This window comes from Salvelinus fontinalis, chromosome 13 (genome assembly GCF_029448725.1).
Source record: "Salvelinus fontinalis isolate EN_2023a chromosome 13, ASM2944872v1, whole genome shotgun sequence".
Classification (NCBI taxonomy): domain Eukaryota; kingdom Metazoa; phylum Chordata; class Actinopteri; order Salmoniformes; family Salmonidae; genus Salvelinus; species Salvelinus fontinalis.
Genome location: NC_074677.1, coordinates 30233540 through 30251804, shown reverse-complemented (window position 1 = coordinate 30251804; position 18265 = coordinate 30233540). Strand labels below are relative to the sequence as shown.

Genomic DNA, 18265 nt, shown 5'->3' with positions numbered 1-18265 from the left:
CTTATGTTAAGCAAACCAGACAGCACAATTTTCTTGGTTTTTACATTTATGGATAGCCAGGGGCCCACTCCAACACTTAGACATAACTTACAAACGAAGCATTTGTGTTTAGTGAGTCCGCCAGATCAGAAGCAGTAGAGATGACCAGGTATGTTATTTTGATAGTGGAAATTTGACAATTTTCCTGTCCTGCTAAGCATTCAAAATATAACAAGCACTTTTGGGTGTCAGGGAAAATATATGGAGTAAATAGTACATAATTTTCTCTAGGAATGTATTGAAGTAAAAGTTTGCCAAAAGATATAGTAAAGTAAAGTACAGATACCCTAAAAAACGACTTAAGGAGTACTTAAAAGTATTTTCATATATATATAAGTATTTTCATACAGTATTTTCACATATATTCATATATGCCTATTTATGCGTGGAAATACTTGGGAACAGATTTCCTAAAGCAAAATCACTTTGAGCTAATTTCCTGGTGATTTTACAGTCTTTTATTTTCGGAACGGAAATAATTACAAAAATAAAATTACAAATTATTTTTTTGCTCAGAAAACTTGGGGGGACAAATAAAACCATCCGCGGGCCTCTGGTCTGGGAACCCTACTCTGTAGATAATGTGTGTTTCTTGCTTCTGGCCTTGTTTGACTTTGCATGCTGTCTCGCCATGCAATATAGGAGGTATTACGAGTATATCATATGGCAAAGTGTGTTTTGAATAGCCTACTGAATATGCAAAATTATGGGAATACAAATTATGGAAAGCAAACATAACGAGGGGATTCTATAAACGCATATTCAAATTACCACATTGAATCGTTCAGCCAGTCCTCTATGGCCCAGACCTACGAAATCTTTATGCTAATCTTTTGAGATTGTTATTGAAAATATACATTTTGTAGGATATGAACATTAAGGAATTCAAATTCTGTAGGCCGAAGAGGTTATAAAGCCTAAAATCTTTAATCGTTCTAAAAACGTTCCTACAAGGCTTGGAGGACTGACTTCATAGGCTACATCACATTGAATTGGACAATAGCCTACAAGATGTGACCAGATGAATTTGGAAGAGACACGCATGCAGTCTATTGTCATGTCAGCCCTGCGCTGCATTTGGTATTGTTTTTAGACAATTTATTGCACGGTTGCTTTGACAGAGGCAGCGGAGACTCCGTGACGTAACTGTTTGGAACCGTGCCCTCTCTCCCACGTACCGCCCTTGTCCGCCTTTGGTTCTGCGAAAGGAATTAACTTATGCTGCTTGGAATATCGGTCTGCCTTTTGGGATTATTGAACCTGAACAACGAGACTTCTTGAAGAGGGAAATATTGCGTTATTGTTCCTACCAATGTCTGAGGCAACTTCTCATGCTCTCCATTGGTAACGTAGTTCCTATGTATCCTTATCCTGGCGTTGAAATTAAGTAATTGAGAACTCAGGCGATGTCTTCCTGAGTCGATGAAAAAAGGTGGACATTTCATGGGAAGGACACATAGGCCTTATTCACTAATCATCCTAACTGCAGTGCCAGTGCGTCATCGAAGACACTTTTCTGATGGTCATGTCAGCGAGCACACGCAGGAATTAAGTGTGAAACATAACAGTCCAGACGCAGGTAACTTCAAATTGATATTTTGTAAAAACGTCCCTACATCATGGACGTCCTGAAATGTGTCTGGGGCATGTGTGCATCGAGGTTTTAATTACTTGGCAAATGGAATAGTTGGATAGGCCTACATTTCCATAACGCACGAAGAATTTCGCGTCCAATTATTTTCAAACGTTAACAGTATACCTACATGGGCTTAATCCACATGCTTTCGTTAGTCAACGATTTAAATCAACTTTCGATTCACGCATATTAATATGTCTAGGGGCTTACACATTCACAACAATAAGGTACAGCGAATCTAACCGAATCTTCTGTTGATGGTGTGACTAACATCGGACATTTTCTGATACTTCAAGGGAGTCATTCCTGTCGAAACGGGGCGTTCATCCGTGGGATGTTTGTCAGAGTCGACGTATTCCATTGTTTAATCGCTCAATAGAGCATCATGTTTCTCATGCCACCACTTGGAGACTAAAGGGAGCCTACCCAAGATGTGTACTCACTGACTCTTTTGAATGAAAAGTAATCTAAGAAAAAGCCGTTCAGATGATTACAGGGCACTGGTAACTTTAGCGTTGTTTACCACATTAATTGTGTTACGCACACGCGTCGCAAAACAACGTTTGAGACCAAGTCCAATTTTTTTTACAACTTTGGTATCTTCATGTAGGCCTAATGGTTTTTAGATTGAATTTAACGAATTACATGTAACAATTTTCCGTGAACATGCACGTATCTGGAATCTACAAGGAGAGGAACTATTTTTCACGTGTAGATCGTTCAAGAAATGAGAATGAATATGCCGCAATATCGTTATGCTTCTATCTAATTGTTAAGTGCATTTTCTGATTCAAAGATAAAAAGGCTAAATCTACGTGTTGAGGGCGAAGAGGAAGGTGTTCTGTTATGCAACAGGCATTACTTTACATCAGTCAGAGATGAAGGAAAAGTCCAAGAATGCAGCGAAGACGAGACGAGAGAAAGAAAATGGAGAATTTTATGAACTGGCGAAATTACTGCCTTTACCTTCGGCCATCACATCACAACTGGATAAGGCTTCAATCATTCGGCTGACAACCAGTTACCTGAAGATGAGAGCCGTGTTTCCAGATGGTGAGTTATGCTACCACTATCAGTTGAATGATTAATCATAATTATGTCTTCAAGAGAAGAGGAACATGTCAGTTCTCGAAACATAATATTGGTCTTTGTATTATGGTTCTAACAAATACCCATAAAACGGGTCAGGAAATATAACTAAATAAATGTTAATTTTGAGCGCAGCAGGACACTCATATGTCCAAAATATAATCACATTTTCGAAGTAATGTAGATTTCCATTTTCACTTCCCAAAGTTAATGTTCCCATATACAATTTGAGTTTTATTTCGAAAATTATTCTCCAGTAAAATACGTGCTATACAAATTATAAATATCAATATACAGGTGGGTAGTGACGGTGACCAACTTTCCCCTTTCCCACCTGGTCATGCAATTAATAAAATGACTTATTTTACAAGTTTGTTTGCATGATTTATGTTTTCACTCCTAAACACGAGGATCTAGATTATGATTTATGTTTTCACTCCTAAACACGAGGCTCTAGATTATGATTTATGATAAATCATCCAATTATGGTCAATAAAACTAACACTTCGACAGGCTAAACCCCAGGAAAACAGCCCTCTTCCTCTCATGGAATTGGTCTGTCATCACTCATAACGTCACAGAAACCTTAAAGACACGGACTAAGGGCCACCCGTTAGTTCTGGATTTGAGTAGTTCAGTTTATGACCATTTCACTAATAAAAAGTGTGATATCTTGTGGAATCAAATAAAGAAATACACTGTATAACAATTTTACAAAACACTATAGGCTACACAACAAAACAGAATATGAATTATAAATTGGGACTAATAAATTATATAGATGAAGTAGGCAAATATCTGCTGGGTATTTCAAAAGTACAGACCATAGGCCTGTGTTTTAAATTGTAGATACATTTTAGTTTAGCACTTTGGTTATAGCATATATAATTAGATAGGGTTGTTTCATCTTAATTACATTCTTTCAAACGAAATATAACTTTTTAATTAGTTGTAGACAGTATCCTTGCATAAGTAGACCTCGGCTAAAATAGTCTGCCAAACATTTTTTGTTTTTATGTTCTCTTTTGACATCAGATGTAGCCTATTGAATATTGTCTGAGTCTCAATTTAATTCCCGACATCCTTGGACTGAGAAAGATGTGACCGCCGTCCAACGAGTCTATTTCAATGGACCCTCTCCCTCACATTTGTCAAATGAATGTGTAATCTTATTTTGCAAATAACTATTCTGGGAAATCAGAAACTTTGGCAGATTTCAATATTTATGATGCGCAAAAGTTCGTTAAATATAATAGGCCTATCACCTCATTCCAATTATGCATGTTTATCTCGTGTATTCCATGCGCAAAATGTGCAAATTGCACAAAGAATGTATTTTAGTTTGAGGTAGTTCTTTAAAAAATGTTCATAAATAATAAGAAAACACATTTCTGACATTTCCGCGCAGGTGAAACGTCTCTGTCGCTGCCACTTATCGTTATTTGGGACTATAGATCCGGAAAAGGCCTGTCCTGCACCACACCTAATCCTTTAGCTGACGTCTAATCAAGACACAGGGAATCATAGGAAATGGATATTGATGGTGAAAGTATGAAAATATAACAGTAAAAAACGTGAGTTGTTAACTCTGAATGTTTGACCAAATCATTCTTGAAAAATATTTTGTTGTCAGTTAGACTACTTGGCTATTGCAATATTTTTTCCATATTTTCTCAGTTCTCAGTCAAATCAAAGCACTCAAATCAAATCAAAGTATACGTTTACATTGAGAAAATGTAGGGTGATGGTATGTTTTTCTGAGAAAACCCAGACTATGAAACAAGTGTAATTGGCTATTGATTTCACAGCATTTTACAAATTCCACCCTGCTACAAATGTATATGATGGACTAACCTGGCATGCTAATATTCAACTTTATCGCACATCATAGTCAATTTCAAATTAAAGTTGTATAATTTTAGATGACAGTTCTGAAATATTACTAACACTTTATTTTAAAACATGGATCTGTAAAAACATTTCAGGGGTGATTTTGTCAAGTCACAATTTGCTGGCCTCATCTGCAAACAGACATGTTGAGTATAAACACACATATGTTATTTGCATGTCCTAGTATCTGATCAAAGCATATAACAGCCAAATGAAATCACAGCGAGGGAGAGTGACTGTAGGGAAAATGTATCTTGTTTTTAGTGACTGGTAACACAACAAAATGTGGAATAAGTCAAGGGGGTATGAATATTTTCTGAAGGCACTGTATACATTACAAGGCTCAATACTTCTCAAACTATTATGAGCAGCATCTCAAGGGATATCTGTCATGGTTTATGTACCCTTTAAGGCTGGCTGGTGTCCATCTTTTCTTTTGGCGTAGAAGGCATTGGGTCAATAGCTTAGTATGTGTGTCTCTGCATTATATGTGGCAGTGCCAAAGATGACTGAATGGCCTTTTGCAGGCTGTGATCGCATTAGTAAAGTTATAGTCCAAGTCAGACACAGCCTATAGGCAGAGCTATGTGAGTCATAGACATAAACCCTTACCCTTGAAATTGCAGTATCCGATCAGACCAGGAAGAAAAACAATGTAAGGCTATATATTGTGTCCCCTTCATAGTGTCCTCTTCTCCTGGAAGCAGCTCTAGGTAATGTATTCTAAGCCTGTTGTGTGTTTCCTCCACAGGGCTGGGGGAGGCCTGGGGCCAGCCGACCAGAATCAGCCCTCTGGACAACATGGCTAAGGAACTGGGCTCCCATCTACTGCAGGTGGGATATATTCAACACAGATATATAATACAATATACACAACACAATTACATGTATGTAACACAATAAATGCCACATAATATACACTGAGTGTACAAAACATTAACAACACCTGCTCTTTCTATGACATAGACTGACCAGGTGAATCCAGGGCAAAGCTATGATCCCTTATTGATGTCACTTGTTAAATCCACTTCAATCAGTGTAGATGAAGGGGAGGAGACATGTTAAATAATGGGTTTTAAGCCTTGAGACAATTGAGACATGGATTGTGTATGTGTGCCATTCAGAAGGTGAATGGGTAGGACAAAAGATTTACGTGTCTTTGAACAGGGTATGGTAGTAGGTGCCAGGCACACCGGTTTGTGTCAAGAACTGCAAGGCTGCTGGGTTTTTCACAGTCAACAGTTTCCCGTGTGTATCAAGAATGGTCCACCACCCAAAGGACATCCAGCCAACTTGACACAACTGTGGGAAGCATTGGAGTCACTTTCGACACCTTGTAGAGTCCATGCCCCAACGAATTGAGGCTGTTCTGAGGGCAATAGGGGGGGGGGGGGGGGGGGGCAACTCAATATTAGGGAGGTGTTCCTAATGTTTGGTATACTCAGTATATATGCAACATACTGTAAATACAACACAATATTATCAATAAGATTATATGCAAGACAATAATTGCACTAGACAATATACAACACACATAAGTAAACAGAAATAGAAAACAAATCTATAACAGTAAATACTACACTGATTCAAGGTAAATGTATAGTGCAAAAATATACATCGTAAATATAGAACCCTGGAGCAGAGTGGTCCTTAGATGTGTATAACACTATTATACGCTTTTAGGAAAATTGTCAAGTTCTTAAGAGGAAATGTAGTTGATTATTTTGATAAAATGCACTGTTTAAATGTTTTTGCTATGGAATTCATGTGTAGGCTTTGCCAAGAATTTGTGATAGATTTCATGTCATGATTAGTGCCAGATGTGATAGAAATTAGAATGAGTGTGTTTTTTAAAGACATTACAAAAGAGTAGACATAAAAGCCATTATTAATCAGACTCCCGTATGCTGATTTATAACTATCACAAGGCAATGTATAAAATCTACAATTCTAAGTGACCTTCTATGCATTTTTTTTTATGCAAATGGAACAGTGTATTTTCGGGTCTAACCCATGCTTCATTCACCAGACTCTGGACGGCTTTGTATTCGTTGTCGCTTCAGATGGCAAAATCATGTACATCTCTGAGACAGCGTCAGTCCACCTTGGCCTATCCCAGGTAAGACATAACTCTGCCTCCTTCTTGGACCTGGGCGGCCATTGCGTATGCCACGAGCTGTCTGCCTCCCTCAACACAACCAAGGTCACCTAAGGGACATCTGCCTCCTGATATGCCTGTTTAAACATTGATTTGACAGTCAGTAAAACAGGCTGCAGAATGCTAAACTAAGGTTGCCTATGTTCACCTAACACAGATAAGTCAGAGGGCATGGACTGGTCACAGAATATGATTGGTGAGTCTATTCTAGGTGTTGTTGACTGCCTTTGTGTGTGGGCGCTGTTCATTTAAAAATATGGGACGTGCGAAAACGTCCAGCTATTCATGCTGTGAGTGTAGCATTGGTATAGGAAACAAAAAAACAGTTGGTCAGCTCATGCTAATGTATGAGGGTATTTGCAGTTGGAACTTAATATAGCCAGGTTGAAGATGTTATTTTAGAATGGTCCTCCCTGCAGCCTTTCTAAATGGAGCAACGTCATTATCGACTTTGCTGGACATCCAAGATGATTTTGTGTTTTGCGTGTGTGTTAATGTGTAAATGTTTGTGTGTTTGTGTGTGTCTGCATACATGTGTGTGTGTGTATGTGTGTGTATGTGTGTGTGTGTGTGTGTGTGTGTGTGTGTGTGTGTGTGTGTGTGTGTGTGTGTGTGTGTGTGTGTGTGTGTGTGTGAGTGTGTGTGTGTGTGTGTCAAATATTTCTTCTGTTTACCCTGCTTTAACTGAGGCCCATGCAGTTTGACTGAGGAGCAGTGTATCGTTGCTGGTTTGGCTTATATATTTCAGTAGGACAGCCTATGGCTCTATTCTTTGGTGCCATCAATGATCAGAATGAAGTGTGATCATCACTCAGGAGTGGGCTTTGCTGCTTGACAAGCCAACTTCTTCAGAGTTGCTGTTCCGCCAGAGAGAGATACTGTCTGTCTAACACGTGGTGACTGAAAATATCAAGCGAAATGTAGTCTGCGGCAGCCTCCCTCAAATGTTTATCGTTGAAGTCCTGTCTCTGATGCATATACTCTGGGTCTCTACTTCGAACATATGGTCGTTCTATATGGTTCACTTTCCAAAACGAGCGACAGAAAATATTTTTTGGGGTGCCCTAGACATGGTGAGCCAGACCAACGGTACTATTCTATGGAGCAGTTTTTTATAATGGGTGTGTCCACATAGATTTTTGCTTAGCTACTAATAGGGGCGTTCTGATTCTGAAAGTGGCCAGAACCTACAGTAGGTAACCGCTGTCATTCTAACACTGCACTCATGTGAAGTGATTGTGTACTGAGCTGTGGATAGCAAACAGAAATGCTGATGTCTTGAATATACCTCACCTGAGCAAGCATGGACAGACACACTGAAGGCTGTGCTCAGGAAGCATTCGAGAGAACAGGGGGGCTGAGCAACAGCAATAACTCAATCCTATAAAAACAACACCACCACCTACTCTAAATGTTCCACTCTTGCACGCAGCCCTGATGCAAATGCTGCTAGTGCACACCTGTGTACACTGTGAAGCTTATTCAAATGGACCATACACTTTTATTGATATGTTGTGTGTGTGTGTGTGTGTGTGTGTGTGTGTGTGTGTGTGTGTGTGTGTGTGTGTGTGTGTGTGTGTGTGTGTGTGTGTGTGTGTGTGTGTGTGTGTGTGTGTGTGTGTGTGTGTGTGTCAGGTGGAGGTATAGTGGGCTAAGGTCCGTGTTGTTTTAAAATTAACTGCGAAAGAGACAACAGCGAATTCAGTGAAAGTCACTCATTACTTGAGTCTGTTGAGAATGTCTCTGCTTTTACTTTGAGGTTAACCCATCCTCCAGTGTAAAATCTAAAGGTCTGTTTATTATCAGTAACCCACATATATTAACTTACATTGGTGCTTGAACACACATATTTCACTTGTTGCTCTCGCATGCTATTCCTTGTCACCGTTTCTACAACACCAAAAAGCATGCTCAGTCCAAATGCTCTCTCACTACAAAGCATGGATTAGTCCAGACTAACTCCACACTGTTAAGAAACCAATTTGTTGTTGAAGTGGTGAGCAGTGACCCGCTCACTGAGTGACTCCACCCCAAAATTTGGGAGGTAAAATAGATCAAAGTGGGGCCTGGACAGTGTTCTGTGTTCTCATGCAAATGATTGCCTCTTTCATAAATTAACCCTTGTGTTTCCTGACATCATCCCCCTTTGAGGCAGAGCTGAAAGGGATGCAGAGATCGATTTCAGGGGCGGCAAGAGATCCCCCCCCCCCCCCCCCCCCACACTTCTAACACACACACACACACACACGCACACGCACGCTCACACACACGCTCACGCAGGCACACACACACTCACATACGCTCACTCACACACACACACTCACATACGCTCACGCACGCACGCACGCACACATGCACGCACACACACACACAGTCAGTCAGTGTCCCCCTACAATAGGCATTTCTCTGTGATGATGTAATCCCTTGTAATGACAGAGTATCATCCTGCTAAATGATCAAAAGACCTCAAAACACTATTCAGAAAGACTGTCTTCTTCACATAAGGCTAGAGATTACATGTCATTGAAGAAATTATATGTTGGTCTCTAATCTATATTGTCACTTGCCATTTTCTCTAGTCTCAGCCTGATGAAACTTGATGTGAAGTGACTGATTGATTTGTTTCTGTCAGGTGGAGCTGACGGGAAACAGTATTTTTGAGTATATCCACCCGTCAGATCATGATGAAATGACGGCTGTGCTCAGCGCCCATCAGCCCCTCCACCATCACTTCCTGCAAGGTGCCTAACATACTTGATTTATTCAATCTCTGTCTTTATATCTTTCTCTCCCTCCCTTTTTTCTCCGTCAAATTTGTGTCTTTATTTGTTCTCTCTCACGCTTCCTCTCCCTCGCCTTTTCTCACTCTCACTTATTTCTCTCCCTCTCTCTCCCAATCGACAGTCAGTTGATCACAATTTTCCCGCATGCTCAACTCTCTGTATGTTTGTAAGCAACAGTAATGCTACTTCATCAAGTTCTACCTCTTCTGTAAGAAGGAAGTCAGTCAGTGTGACATCATCATACAAATAGCTCAAATAGTTCATCTATGCAGCTGCTATAAGAACACATAATACTTCAACGTATAGCACCATGATACATAATACAAAGCAACACCCAGGCAGCCTCTCTGATGGGCAGGTTTTCATTAACATCCTCTAGGAGCAGCATCTTAAGCCTTATGTGATAACAGCACTCAACATGCAGTGGAGTACTGTTTTTGCATTTTCACATGTCAAATATCTTTTTTCACATGTTGAGGTTATTACATTTAGAGTTCACATGTTAACACCACTTTTTCACATGTGAGAAGAAAACATGTTTTCACCTCAAGTGAATTGCAATTGCAGATGTGAAATTTGCGGTTTCACATGTTAAAAACAAGTGGAATTGCAAGTTCACATGTTAAAATAAATCATGTGAAAATCACATTTTCAGTTTCACATGTAAGAAAACTCTACATGGTGGTGAAATAAAACAATCTGTAATGCCATCCTGAAAAAGATAACTTAGCCTACCTGAGAATAATAATTCAAGTGTGTTAAAAAAGATATTTCTCATTTCTGAGCCATCAATTCGGAGTGTTACTGCTAGAGGGGCAAGCCTCTCTTCTTCATTTGAAAAGAAGCTTGCGTGCCGTGTCTCCTTATTTATCCTTTTTAACATGTTGAAATTTGCGCTGTCAAAGTTATTCATTTTACTGCACAATTTTGTTTTATCGCATTGTCTAAAATACATAATCTATAAAGCTAAAAATAAACAATGTGATGTCAAAACAAGTTGACTGAGGTCAATTGACCAGATTTTGCTAACTGTTACTTTGAACAAAATCTAAATGTAAATATTCATGTAATGCTTTTTGTATAAGGAAATCTTAAATTACAGCTCAATTTGAGTAAATTAGGAATTTGCAATTAATCGTGATCGCAGTAATAAACTCGATCACATTTAAAAAATAATTTGACAACCCTTATTGGCATTCAAATGCGAAAATGCACATGTGAAAGTGTAGCGAACATTAGTCAGTTATGGTTGATGAGGTAGCCCCACCTGCGACTCGTGGGAGGCCCGGGATCTAATCCCACCAGTTACAGAAGCATGTCTCGTGAAAAATCCATGTGAAACTACACACATGCGTCCAAAAACCACGAATCACGTGTCTTTTTTCCTCATGTGACATTTTTCATGTGTATTTGAAACAAAACACGTGTCTGAAAAGTCGTGAAAGTCGTGAAAATCACATGTGTGTTCATGCCTGTACGAAAGCCACATTTTTCACCTAATCTTTTCATGTTTTTTTGTAAGGACGCACACACGCACACGCACACACACACACACACACACACACACACACACACACACACACACACACACACACACACACACACACACACACACACACACACACACACACACACACACACACACACACTTGTGTTAACCACATCTGCTGCTTTATTTAACCAGGGTGAGTGTGTGACTGTGAAGAGTTTTTATTGTGTCTATGTGCTAATGGTCACTCTCCTCGGCTGTCTGTGTGTGTGTGTAACAGAGTACGAAATGGAGCGCTCTTTTTTCCTGAGGATGAAGTGTGTGTTGGCCAAGCGTAATGCAGGACTGACCTGTGGAGGATATAAGGTACATTTTTACATTTTGGTCATTTAGCAGACACCCTTATCCAGAGCAACTTACATGAGCAATTAGGGTTAAGTGCCCTGCTCAAGGGCACATCGATAAATGTTTTACCTAGTCGGCTCTGTGATTCAAACCAGAAACCTTTTGGTTACTGGCATAACTCTCTTAACCGCCAGACTACCTGCCTTACTACAAGGGCCGCAACTTTGGTTTTAGAAGTGGGAGGGACATAAATATTATTATTATTATTATTTATTTTTTATCCACTCGGATAAACACTCGAAACAGCCTACCCGACCGCTCGGAGGCATCCACATGGTCCTAAAGCACACCGTTGCCCTGTTTTGTATCACATTCCAAAGATAAAACTGGGGTGGACTAAAATGCAATTTCAGAATGTGGGGTGACATATCCCCCCGTCAAAAGCTCTGACGAAGCCCTTGAGGCCGATACGTAAAGCTTACTAAAGAGCAGTGATACTATCAAGAGCAGTAATACTATCAAGCGCAGTGATACTATCAAGAGCAGTGATACTATCAAGAGCAGTGATACTATCAAGAGCAGTAATACTATCAAGAGCAGTGATACTATCAAGAGCAGTGATACTATCAAGAGCAGTGATACTATCAAGAGCAGTGATACTATCAAGAGCAGTGATACTATCAAGAGCAGTGTGCGGCTTTCTTAGTTTTTCTCCCCCTGTCCCCAGTGAAAGTTGCACGCTGCGTACTACTATAATGTAATGCAATATTTGAAATCACATTTCTTTGTTACTGTATGCCATGAGAATCTGTGTCTCTGGAAGTAGCAAACCTTTCATGAATAACAATATAAGATAGAAAGTAGCTAATTCAAATTAAACACCTACACTTGCATACAAGTGAAATGCATACATTTTGAAGAGATTATTATTATATCAAAACAAATATTTCTTAAATTTATAGATTTGTTTGTTTTGTTCTATTGAGTCTATAATGTTATTATAGTGTCATCACAGTGTTAACAGGTTATTTGAAACTGCATATTATTTGTCTGAGTCTCAGCAGCTGCAGAATTTCCACTCAAATCTTCAACGACAACCACCTCTCTCCTAAAATACTCCACAGTCGTTCCTCCACCATCCTCATCTTTAGATGCAACAGCTGTATTCTTGACTCCCTCCTTCTTCCCTCTCCCCATATAATATAAATCACCTAGCAGATTGCAATGGAGATCTGCTGTAAATTTACATTGGCAATAAACAAGCCATTTATGTTAAGTAGTAGAATAAATCATCCGTGTGAACTGGGCGAGTGCTATTGAATGACCGGGGCGAGGCCGGCTTTGGCATAGGTAAACAGGAAGTGATGAAGATAAATAGTCCCTTTAGCTTCTAGACACGTAGCTGTTTCAGGGAGGGGAGGGGTGGATGGGAGCGGTGGAGGGGGGGGGGGGCACTTAGTGGGGTGTAGCCTGAAGGTTGAACCTGCTCTTTCTTTTGCAGGGTGAGTGAGATAAGAATTCTGCATAACCAACAATGTTGTGTCTCAATTTATCTATCTCTCAGATCTACCTAAATTTGGACACAAAACCACATTCAGGACACATGTTAAGGCAAGGTGTAAAGACTCTGTCTAGCTATATCTATGCACATGCATGTATCTGTATCTATCTCTATATCACTGTGTATAGCCCCTCTCATCTCTGTGCTTCCCAGGTGATCCATTGCAGTGGCTATTTGAAGATCCGTCAGTACGTGATGGACATGGCGCTGTATGACACGTGTTATCAGATCGTGGGCCTGGTAGCGGTGGGCCACTCCCTGCCTCCCAGTGGAATCACAGAGATTAAGCTCCATAGCAATATGTTCATGTTCAGGGCCAGTCTGGACCTCAAGCTCATCTTCCTGGACTCCAGGTATGGAAGGAAAGGAGGGAGGGATGAAACAAATAAATGTACAATTAGACAAAAAAAGGTAATACAAATAAAATACAAACACAACAAAGGATTTGAACATCATGATTGCGAATGTTTTACTTTTGACCCCTGACCTTTGGTTCAAGGGTGGCTGAGTTGACAGGATACGAACCCCAGGACCTGATTGAGAAGACGCTGTACCACCACGTGCACGGCTGTGACGTATTCCATCTACGCTTCGCTCACCACCTCTGTGAGTTAGTCCCCCTCTGTGGCCACATTGAGACTCTTATTACTAAACAACCCACACTCTCTTTGAGAGGGTTAGGATTTCTATAAGTGGCAGCTATGGAGTTTCTCACAGAATATGCATGCAGGTTCAAGAGGAGAATAAAAATGATACAGTATTAATGAGTCACGCCCGTCAAAGGAACTCACCCTTTTGCTGGCACTCTCTCCCAAGCATTCTGTTTGTATTCCATCGCTATGTGCACTTCTCTTTCTGTCTTTCAATCTTTTATTCAGGCACTGTCCAGTCTGTGATTTGATCTATCTCTCACCCCAATATTTCTCTCTCTCCCCCTCTCTCCTGCAGTGTTGGTGAAAGGGCAGGTCACCACTAAGTACTACCGTATGTTGTCCAAGCACGGGGGCTGGGTGTGGGTGCAGAGCTACGCCACCATCGTCCACAACAGCCGCTCATCCAGACCCCACTGCATCGTCAGCGTCAACTACGTTCTCACGTGAGTCAACACTTTCCCCTTTCACCTTTGACCTGAGTGGGGCTGTGACAGGTGAATCACTCCCTAAAACACTTCCATTTAATAGTCTTGGACATTTTGTGGCAAAAGGTCTGGGTTTGAAACACAGGCTAATTTGTAAGGTGATGCCCCCGGTTTGTCTGTGTATGTTACATAGTACGAAATGGAGCGCTCTTCCTTCCTGAGGATAAAGTATGTGTTGGCCAAGCGTAGTGCAGGGCTGATGTGTGGAGGATATAACATGTGTGTGATGCTAATCCAAGCTGTTCTGTGCTGTATGTATATGTCCCTCCACAGGGACGTAGAGTATAAAGACATGCAGCTGTCTCAGGAGCAGAGTCGAGCGGCCAAACCCATCTTAGACTTTAAGAGTGGCCTGGCCTCCTCTCAGGACCTCCGCAAACAACTCAAAACCAAAGCAGTCAAGATCAAGAGCAAACTGAAAACAGCCCCCTACCCTCAGGTACTACAGACTACTGCTCCTCACACTGGGTTACTAATACAGTTCATATGCAGTGTAGTACACACTACATACTGTACCTGTACTTTCACGTGTACTAAGATATCAGGATGAATAGCTTTATCTAGCTTGGAAAAAAAGGAGACACTGCAAACTCCTCAACGCAATGACCTTTTGCGTTGTGTTCACAATCAGTAACTTTCCTTTTGAAAATTCATGAAATATCCTCTTCATAGTTATCCCAAAAATATAACAAGTAGGACTTGATTCTTTGTCTTAGCTTGACAAATGAACTGTACACAACACTGTCTTCATTGCCTGTCTATGTTAAAAAATATCAACACCACCTTAATCTGTTGTCTACTGCCTCCACCTCCAGCCCAACAGCACCTACCACCCAGACAAGCTGGACTGCTCCCCCCAGGGAGGAAGTTGGAAGGGGAGCACCCCCTACCCCCTGAACCCCTGTCACGGGCAGATCTCAGGCCCTTCTGGAGGCCCAGAGGCTGGAGAGGTCCTGTGTAGTAGCAGCGGCCCCTATGGCCTCTCCTTCCCCTACCCCTATGGACACCTACCCCACACAGACTCCCAGAGGAGGTTGCGACACACCCAGGGTTCTTCCTCCGCCTCACCATCTCCGTCTTCCCCTGGCCTGGCCGCCCAGCAGCTGCTCAGCTCCCTGCAGGGTCGAGGGAGCGAGGGGCGGTGGAGCTGTGCCAACGCCAAAATCCACCATGGTACTAACCCTGCTCACACCCTGAGACCATTCGCTGCATCGTGTTCCATTACTACAGCCACCACAGCAGCATATTCAGGTATGGCTCTGGCTCAAAAGCATGGGGCTTCCAAATCAGAACTGAGGAACGCAGAGCTCTTTCTGCATGCTTTTGAATGCACTGCTAACTGATACGATCAGGTTTCCAGTAGCATTGCTATATTTTCAAAAGAAAATGCTAGCACAGAAATTCTGGATGTTTCTAAATAACCATCTAACACATTTAGAAGCAGCTTGGAGGAAAAAACACCTTAGGGAAGTTGAAAATAAGTTCAAACTTAGAAAAGGTGAACTGTCACTTCAAAGTGCTCTATCTTTTACGCCTTTTCCCTTTTTGTTCTCAGGTCAGACATGTTCATGAAAAACATGAAAAATCATTGCTGACTGTAGCATTGGGGAAATGCAGTGTATGCTGCACTGCTCACTTCCCTGCTCCTCTGATGTCACTGTTAAACCCTAATCATTCTCAAGATAGCGTTTTAGCTCAGTTTCACTGTAGCATTTTAGTCTGAATCTCACCGTAGAGTTTAATTTCTCCACGGCAGGCCCCGCGGCGAGCAGGAGGTACCCCCCCTGCGAGCCCCTTCATGATGGCTTCTCCAGCTGCCCAACCCCGCGCCCTAACAGCAGGTTCAAGGAAGAGCCCTATGAGCATCACACGCTTGGCCAGAGCAAGACCACAGAGGACCGCCTGCACTCCCAGTCACAGGCTACTAAAGAGGACAGCAAGCTACCGTTCAGTCGAGACTACCTCCACAAGGCCTCCGAGGGGAGTGGTTGTGTAGGAGGGGAGAAGCCGGTGTCCTGTCCCCTGCTGAGTAGCTCTGTGCTGGGGAAGGTGAGCTGCGAGCAGTCCCGGTCCTTCCATGGCCTGGGCCAACCCTTCCCCATGCAGGTGGTCCTGGAGCAGCGCAGGAGGCTGTGTATGATGGAATCCCCCTACAGCCACAGTGCCACCGGCCCCCTGGAGCACACGGACAGCAATGGGGAGCGGGGGAGCCCCAAGTTGCTGGATCCTGAGGCGGGGGAGGAGGAAAGGAGGATGTGGATGGGGGTTGGAGTTGGGATGGGAGTTGCGGTAGGCCTTCCGACCCAGGCTCCGTACGTGTCTTTGAACCTCCACCACGTCTTGGCCAAACACAGCTCCTTCCAGGCCCCGCCCTATGCTGCCCTCGGCCACTTGACAGACAGCTACGGTTACCGTGGTGACGAAATGGGTTCTTACGACTACAAGAGCCAAAGCCCCGCCTCCAGCTCCTCCCCTGAGATCCACAGGGAGATCCCTCATTACATTGGCACGTCCGTCATCATCACCAACGAGAGGTGACACAGCTCGGGGGTCGAAGGACAAGGAGGGACAGACACCCTGAGACTTCAGACTTTTTGGTCAGAAACACAGACAATGACCAGAAGCTGTATCAGTGACTATGTAACTGTGTCAGCCAGAAGTCACTTTCTGGGGACCCTGTCTGGTTACGACCACATGGCTCTCCATTTCTGTTTTTCAGATGTTTTCTACGCAAATAAACCAACGTCAGACTCCCCTAAGGAGCCAGTCATTTCAGGTTTCTTGATTATATTATATTTTTGCATACTGTTTATCCAATAGCATAAATGCATTGTCACATTCTAGTTCAAAGCCATTTTTTTGACAAAATCTCAAGGACCTTTGAGCCATGATACAGTACATAATTTGAGGTACAAATTGCCTGTGAAGAATACACCCCTCTAATGTTGTAACTCAGAAGCACCAATCATAACTGACCTGAACAAGAAGATACTATAAAACGGTCTAAAAAAGCAGCATTTAGATTGAATGTAGAATCATTTCAACCCAATTTGCAAGCTAGTTTAAGTGCAAACGGTTTCCAATGCACTTCTTTTTTTGTGACAGCGACGTTAAAAAGGGCATAAGATATGCCAGCACAAAATAATAAATGCTGTCACTCCCTACCTTGTATATTGAATGGAAAAATGACAGACGCAAAAGTATTGAACGTGGACACTTTCTTGCAAACATGAATGAGGTTAAATATTGTTCACCCTCTTTTGAAGTTAACATTAATTAATTTGGTCAATTATATCAATGGCAGAGATGGGAAACACAATGTGTATATTTATTATTGTGCAACACATAGCAGCTTGCTTATTTATGAAGAAAACCAGAATCTAACATGTATAATGAGAAAAACGTCAACTGCATTGGGGAAAATGAAATGAAATAAAACACGGTAGTTTGCTTTAATTCTGAATGAACAATTCAAATGAAATGTCCTGCCAGACAGTCGTTGTCCGTTTCTATTTTCAGCTCTTCTTTATTCCTCAGAATGCACAGTGGATATCATCTGGTTATTGAAGAGGTCTGGACATTGCTGTGATATCAAGCACATGTCAATGTCAGAATAACAAACACTTTTATATAATAGGTACATATAACCTTACTTTCTTCTATGATGTCATCTTGAAATACACCTTTATGTCCTCCTGCCTGTATCCCTTCAACCTGGTCAAATGGGCCCTCCAAATGTCTGTGTATGTGGGAGTGTGTTCTACCAATGACTACAAGAATCTGTCTATCCACTGTGGTCTTCTGTATCCATACACCTCTTCAAATTTCCCTTAGGACCACTGCACCCTCAAATGTTTTACAGCGTTGAGCAAATTTCAGGTCTACTGAGCACAAAACTTGAACGTTTGGAAAATTCTGTGCAACTTCCAGCGCACATTTACTGTGAACACTGAGGCTGTACCCACTTTAACTTCCAGTTTAACAGTGGCCAAGTAGGCTACTGTGGCTATTTGATCATAATGTAGGTCTACCAGTCGCCTACCATCAAAAACAATGGAGAAAAAGCCTTCTCATAACATTTTAACATCATTCAGCCTACAGTAGCAGCCAATGTGTGGTGTTTACTGAATGCTATAA

General features: G+C 41.7%; 1 protein-coding gene across 1 annotated transcript; it reads left to right on the top strand.

Moving 5' to 3' along the window:
* The first annotated feature begins 1216 nt into the window (after positions 1–1216).
* LOC129868408 (single-minded homolog 2-like) lies at positions 1217–17584 on the top strand. Its single transcript, XM_055942372.1, has 11 exons — positions 1217–2728; positions 5406–5488; positions 6684–6773; positions 9445–9553; positions 11365–11450; positions 13144–13343; positions 13490–13596; positions 13939–14086; positions 14402–14567; positions 14944–15379; positions 15885–17584. Exons 1-11 carry the CDS (start codon positions 2554–2556, stop codon positions 16664–16666), a joined length of 2382 nt encoding a protein of 793 aa, XP_055798347.1. The 5' UTR covers positions 1217–2553; the 3' UTR covers positions 16667–17584.
* Positions 17585–18265: the final 681 nt, after the last annotated feature.